Source organism: Stegodyphus dumicola, chromosome 11 (assembly GCF_044657685.1).
Source record: "Stegodyphus dumicola isolate Sdum_Otavi_A_Nest chromosome 11, ASM4465768v1".
Classification (NCBI taxonomy): domain Eukaryota; kingdom Metazoa; phylum Arthropoda; class Arachnida; order Araneae; family Eresidae; genus Stegodyphus; species Stegodyphus dumicola.
The window spans coordinates 94,932,993-94,940,330 of NC_140778.1; the positions used below are offsets into that span (position 1 = coordinate 94,932,993).

The 7,338-nt window shown below is 30.3% G+C and overlaps 1 protein-coding gene across 1 annotated transcript; it reads right to left on the bottom strand.

Annotated features, from left to right (window-relative positions):
- Positions 1-280: 280 nt before the first annotated feature.
- LOC146994207 (peroxynitrite isomerase THAP4-like) lies at positions 281-2,386 on the bottom strand. The gene is made up of 2 exons (XM_085826475.1): positions 2,204-2,386; positions 281-524 (listed from the first exon to the last, which is right to left on the bottom strand). Exons 1-2 carry the CDS (start codon positions 2,354-2,356, stop codon positions 309-311), a joined length of 369 nt encoding a protein of 122 aa, XP_085682601.1. The 5' UTR covers positions 2,357-2,386; the 3' UTR covers positions 281-308.
- Between the last annotated feature and the right edge of the window lie 4,952 nt (positions 2,387-7,338).

Genomic DNA, 7,338 nt, shown 5'->3' on the forward strand with positions numbered 1-7,338 from the left:
AAATTTTCTACACCTGAGGGGAGAAAGAGATCTAGTAAAATTAGATTTATTATAACTTCAGTTGGACCAAATACCTTCTCTCTCTATATATGCATCACTAAAGAAATAAATAAAATTATCATGCTTAAAAAACAGATGTACCATACCAGTTTTTTTCCCCTTGTTACCCTTTACATTGAGAAATAACAAACAGTACAACGCTGAAAAATACTATCCTTGAAATTTTGTTTAAATGAAGAAACACACGAACTATCTTTTTATTTAAGCATTACACTTCAAAAACATATACACATACCAATTTATTTTCACTAGCCTTTATACTGATAACATGCCATATAAAAATGAAAAGAATTATCCTTGAAATTTAGATAAAATGAAGTAACACAATGGGAAAATTTATGCACACGGACATCAGTTACAGATGGTGGTGGATTTGGAATGCTAAAGAGTGTTGGTACTGCAGTTTTTCTTAGTTTTTTTCTATCTTTGCATAGTGACTCAAATTGAGATTCCTCAAAATGATCCTGTAAATACGTAAAGTAATAAAAAAAAAGTATACAAAATAAATAAAAGTACAAAAAACAAACCACACAGTGAGGTTGTGCCAAAGGCAGCAAGCATGAACTGTAAGTAAGTATAGGCAATAAATAAATATGCAGGTAATTAAATTAGGCCCAGTATTATAAAAAACTGAAACAATAAACAAACCATGTCTAACATATCAGCAGCAGCATCTTGTAAGCTTGGGCAGAATTTAATTATCCAATATTTATTTTTTGCCTATAATTTAAAGTGTTCTTTAGAACATTATCCAAAAATTAAATGAAGTAGTGTTTTGCTATAACATTAAAAACAACTAAAATAAAACTTTATATTTCTTGCTATAGTGCTCTTACAATAGATAAGAAAATAAGAGTTCACTTCACCCAACTTTTAAGATACTAGGCCGATAAATACATTTATAATTACAGCAGACTATAATTCTGGTTATAATTGTAGTAATGTTTATTGCTCTAATTGAAATATTTAATTTTTAATTCTCTAATCATTCAAAACATAGCCCTAATTTCGGAGCACAGTGCCAACATGCATTTTAAAAAGCATCAAGGCCAGTTTAAACAACAATTTTTTAAATTACACCGGCACAGACATATCCAATTAAAGTTATTAAAAACTCTAAAACGTAGTTCAGTAGCTTTCTGAATTTGTAGGCAATTTTTTATTTAGAGATGACAACACAAAATAACGCTTCAGAAAATATTATTTATCATGTATAAAAATCTGTTTTGTAACACAGATCAGTAATAACTGTTTATCAATGTCATGAGGATTTAATTTGACGAGATCACATTCTTTAGAAGTATCAAATTCATGAAAGGATTTTGGCTTGGCCTTTGAAATTCATCATTACAGGCAGATTTATTTGATTGTTATGCATGCATTAAACACTACACATGCATTAAAAACACTACACATGCATTAAAAACACTACAATTATTTTTGAAAAATACACATGCAGTTTCACAAGTTTTCTGTGCTTATTTGAAAGTTCTGCATTCATTTCTAAATCTTTACTCCATTGCCAAATTGTATAATACTGGATTATAACTATATGGTACTTGCAATTATTGATTAGATTATATATATTTTGTCTCATACTATTCAATTTATTCTACTGACATCAGATGTCAATGTCAAAATTCTGGAAGTTATTTTAACCAAGAAACAGTAGTGGGCACCGTGCATAAACAACTCATCTAACTTTTTAACAACAGTGATTATAAAATAAAGAAAAAAATTATATATCATTCCAACGATATTGCAACTATAGTATAATGTTACATATATCTTTAGCAAACATTCAGATTTTATCTTGACTTTCCAAATTATTATTTATTTTTTAATAAATTTCAATATGCTAATGATTTTCATGTTACATTAGTATAAATTCCACAATTAGCACAGGAAAACAAAATCTGCGCTTTATATTAGAAGAGAAATTTCTTTTCCACATTCAAAACATCCACATTGGCGATGTTTGGCGACGGGTACATTAACCCTAGACTAATTTAATTATAGCTATTATTACAGAAATTAGCAGATACTCAGGTTATTGTACACAAGAATTTCACTTTACTTGCACATTATAAACATCAGAGAAGATATAAACTCTAAATGAAGGCGTAATTAACATTATACTTACTAAGCAAAGTTCAGCGCCTGGACCAGGTTTCCAATTGTCTCTTCGGCAATTATTTACCCATATTTTTCTCCTTTCTTCATTTTTAGGAAATTTTACCAATGTATGACCTTTCCGTGAATGATTTGAACAATTAATAGCTGCACATCCGTCCATTTTACACAAAAAAAACACAAAAAATTGTTGCACCGTAACTACACAGCCGCCATTAAATCTCCCACTTGGGATCGCGAATGCCTGATGATTCAGCCTGGTATATAGGAGCCTTAATTAAAATGGGTTAGACGATATGACTCTTCCTACTTTAATCTCACTTAGCTTTTGATTTCTAATATTGATTCAATGTTTTCTGTAGACAAAGTATTCTGATTAGAATAATAGATTTCAAACATGTTCAAAAGGTGTGTATCTGAATATAATTAGGGTTTTATAACATAGGGCACATTTTATTAGTTTCACATAGTTCTAAAGCAATTGAACCACAGCATCGCTGTTTTGAAAGAAAGTAAAAATGTGAGAAATGTATAATGAACATTAATATATACAGGCTTTATTAAAAGTAGTCAGCCTTTTAAAACGTGACCGTCTATGCTTTTAGAGGATTTTTGGAGCTCTGTGCATTTGCTCTGGCATCTTAAAAAAGTGATGTTCAATATCAACGTATGTTTATGTTCTCAAAAATACAGGTCTCTTTCAGAAAGCGACCTCTTAGAAGTCGTCAATAAATGATTCAGTATAGTTATTTTCTAATAGACCATAGAATAAATTTATTTTAACGTCAATTTAAAAATGGCTGCTTGTACTAAGAGTTAAGAGCAATAAGACTCTAATTTTTCTTTCGCAATTAGCTATCATGCCAGCTGAATTGTTTTCTGCATAACCTTTATTGTGTATAATTGAAATATTTAGCTATGCATTCAACAAATATACAACAAATGTAAGACAAATCATTAAAAAAATTAAAATTTTGAACATTAACGATAATTTTTTTGTTATACATAAAATATTATTAATGAATGATGAATTTATATCATATTATATATAAATCAAAATTTAAACTCATATTCCTTTATAATAAATTGAAGAAAAGCTATAAAGAGAATTAATTTTTAAAAACAAAAATTAAAAAAAAAAATTTTTTCGTACACCTAGAATCTAAAAATGACGAATACTGAATTTTACGACTCGTGTGTGTATGGGTGTATTTAATTATGGCAAGGCACACTATGGCTATCTGCCTAAGGGGGGATGTCTTCGTGGAGGACTTTCTAAGGGAAACTGGCTCGTATACACGTTACACATGAGGAAAACCACGAAAACACCCATGTAGCCGGACCGTTCGCGGGATTCGAACCTCGGACCGAACTACCAGTGTTCAGCGACTTTACCGCTCGGCCGCTGGTGGGCCGTTTTACGACTCATATAATAATAAATGCATATTCATATTGTAACAGAAATTTTGTTAGAAGTCTAGCATATGTATAGTTATTTGTGATCTTTTAAAATTGTCGTAACATGATGCACATTTATCATTATCGTGAACCAAAACAGTATGCTTTACATCCTTACAAATATACGTGATAGATTTTAATATTTATTTCTGCATATACTTACGTTTCCCAAAGACACGAAAGCAAGTCAAACAGATTTTTGTTGTATTAAGCAGACTTAAGTTCTCTGTTAGCTAGTGTAACATAATTTCGGATGTTAGTGTAACATAATTTCGGATTCTATGAGCCTTCCAGAACTATTAGCAAAATAGTGGAAACGTCTTTAAATTATGTTTTTATAAGCAAACAAAAAATTATGTTTTTATAAGCAAACAGCAGATGTACACTGAGCAGTGATCAACTGATATATTTCTTAAATGATTTGGTTTAGTTGATTATGACAAAACACACTGGGGCTATGTGCCTAAAAGGAAAAATGTCTTCGTAGAGCACTTTCTTAGGAAAGCTGGCTCGTATGGTACATGGTAAGCTGGTACGGGAAAAAAAACCACGAAACGCTTATGAAGCCAACTCGTTTGCCTGAGATCGAACTCAGGTCGGAACTACCAGCGTTCAGCGATTTTACCGCTCGACCGCTGGTGGGCCATTTCTTAAATGAATAAAGGTATACTCATAGCATTATGAAATAACACTGATTGAAATATTTAGTGCTTCACTATTATCTGTAATAAAGTAACATAAAACTTTCTTACCTTTCATAGATTTCTAAATTTCTTTCAAGTTCTTATTCGTACTTAACCTATACATTTGCGAATGTTTTTATCGATTTTATTGTTAAGTGTAAAAAGCAATTTGACATTTATAATATAGCATTCCTTGTCTCAACAAATAACAGTCTCAACAAGGAGTTTTTGGAGAGGGGATGAATCGGGGAAATTTCACCCTTTCGTCATTAGCAGTTCTGATGAAGGGAATGGGGGAAGCAGCAAACGAAATAACGAATAACGGACAAATAACGAAAGCTAATCTTTAATGCGGTCTCCCTATTTCTGTATTTGTATTTGGGAAAGTTTTATGGTCATTATGAAAAAGTGAAAATTTGATATGGATTCCGCATGACTTCCTTCTATGACTATTTAAATTATGCTTATTTTTTCTGCACTTCATTTAAACTTATTTCCTCGAATTATTCTAACTTAATTAAGCGATACCCAAAGGCAAGTTACAAATGGCATCAAACATTGCAAATTTTGAAACTAAATTTCCCGGTCAATCTTTGTCCTACGGGACTCAAACTTCTTGTATTTTTATTTTTTCATAACCAGTATAAAACTTTGCCAGATATAAATATAGAAACCAGAAGACGACATTAAAAGTTAGATTTCATAATTTGTCCAAAATTAATTCTTTTTTAAATTTGACATTGACAAAATATGAATATTTTCGTCATTTAAAATACTTCTGTATTTTTGTTGCACCGTATTTAAACTTGCTTCCTCGAGTTATTGACATTAAATTACATTAATTCCATTATCTATCGGAAAATAATTATAGCAAATCATCTATTTACGACATCTCTAAGAGGTCACCTTTTAAGAGATCTCTATTTTTGGGAACATAAACAAACATTGGTAGTGAACATCATCTTTTTAAGACCACCACATGTAAAATCCTCTAAAAGCATGAATGGTTGCATTTAATGAGGACCCATTACTTTTAATAAGGAATGTAACATTAATCTTAATTATACATGTTTTTGATGTGTGTGCCAAAATAGTGATAACGTACTTCTGTTGCTTTAGAAATGTGTGAAATTTAAAAAATGGATACTATACAACAAAAATGTTATTATATTCAGATACACACCTTTTGAACACGTCTGAAATTCATTATTCTGCTCAACATAATTTGTCTGCATAAAATATTAAATAATATTAAAAAATCGAAAGCTAAGTCGAAGTAGAAACAGTCATCTCTTCTAAACCATTTTAATTGAAGTAAACAGACGTTCGCCTTATCGTAAAGTAAACACCTATTTTTCAAACAGCGGATGAAACGGGAAAGAGGGAATTGGTGGGGGAAGGCAGCGAACGAAATAACACTTTTTCGAGCTGGGGATAAAATGAGATAGGACGAAACGATACTAAGCCAATAAGACAAGATCTGGTATTTTACTTTATTATTTAACTAGTCATCATAAATTAAAAAATTATTTTAATTTTTATTTGTTTTTACATTTTTATTAAATTGTACTTATATGTATTTTATATTTCAGTTGCTAATTATTATGTTACTTTAATTATTCATTATTTTAATCACTATTTTTTATTATTTTAATTATTAAGTTTTTAATAAGTAATTTTTTGTTATTTTAATTACTAATTAATGTTATTATTGTAATATTTATTTCCTTTCTTTCTTTCTTTTTTATTTTATTTTTTCCTGTTTTCCTGACGGCCTTCTGACTTTAGAAACTAAGCCCTGACAGCAATAGAAAAATTAATAATGAATCCAGTGCACCAAAAAATAATAGCCAAAATAAAGTGAATTATTTCTACCCAAAAATGCGACGCAAAACTCCCTATCGCAGCACTACCCAGTTCCCGCGGGGTAGAATAGCTCAAGTGATTCAATGCAATGCGACGTTTCAAAGCCCTTTTTAGGGCCGTAGACCGATAAAACAGGCTCAAGATACGGGTACCGATCGATTTTACCGAAAGTAACGAGTAACGATACGATAGTAACGAGTACTGGTTCACCGAGTAACGAATACATACGGGTACACAATTTCTCGTTACTTCTACAGCACTACTATCTAAATTTTTTGTCTACATTTCGAGCTGACAGACAGACAAAGTAGACCAAGGAGGTTAGAACAGAAGGAGGGAAGGTTCAACTCAAACGGTGAAGCTTGGCGGCCATGTTCCTGTTATCGCTGTGACTTGTGCAAAAAGTCTGTAATTGCAATATTTTTTTTTCCTTTTCTTTTTGAAGCATGTCAACTTGTGTTGCATATGGATGCACAAACAGATTTTCGAAAAAGATTCCTAAGATTACTTTTCATTCGTAAGTATTGATTTTCTTTTTCTATGTAATTTGATAAATATGTTAAAAAATATCACAATGTCATGTTGGTTTCTTTCCAGATGTGGAAAAAAAAATACTTAGTAATAATCAAAATACCTTAAATACATTTTTAATGTTTCTGTTTATAGCTGGTATCTTCGTTCTTAAACATGGAATGATATACGCTAGGATTTAAACTCTATAATTTGAACATTTTAGGTAAATTGTTTTATAATTTTCTTTAAAAATAAGAAATCAATTGTTACGGTTTTTATGAATTGTAAAGGTGTTAAATAAAGTAATGCCTTTCTTTATGTATTAATTATTATTAATCTTTAAGTTTTGTGAACTGTTAGGAATATAATTTGTACATTCGATCAAGATAAACTAACTGTTCTCTTGTTAAATATTTTTTGCATAAACTTACAAATTTGTGGGCAGTATAGCGATAAAAGTAAGTAAAATATTTACACAACTGAACATGTGGAAAGATGTATCCAAAAATTTATATAGGTATATTTCTGTAATTAAGCTTAATTCAAGGCAATTTCTTTGGGATTCATAAATATGAAACGCGCATAAACTGAAATCATTGAATTCACATAAATCTGTTTTATTTTA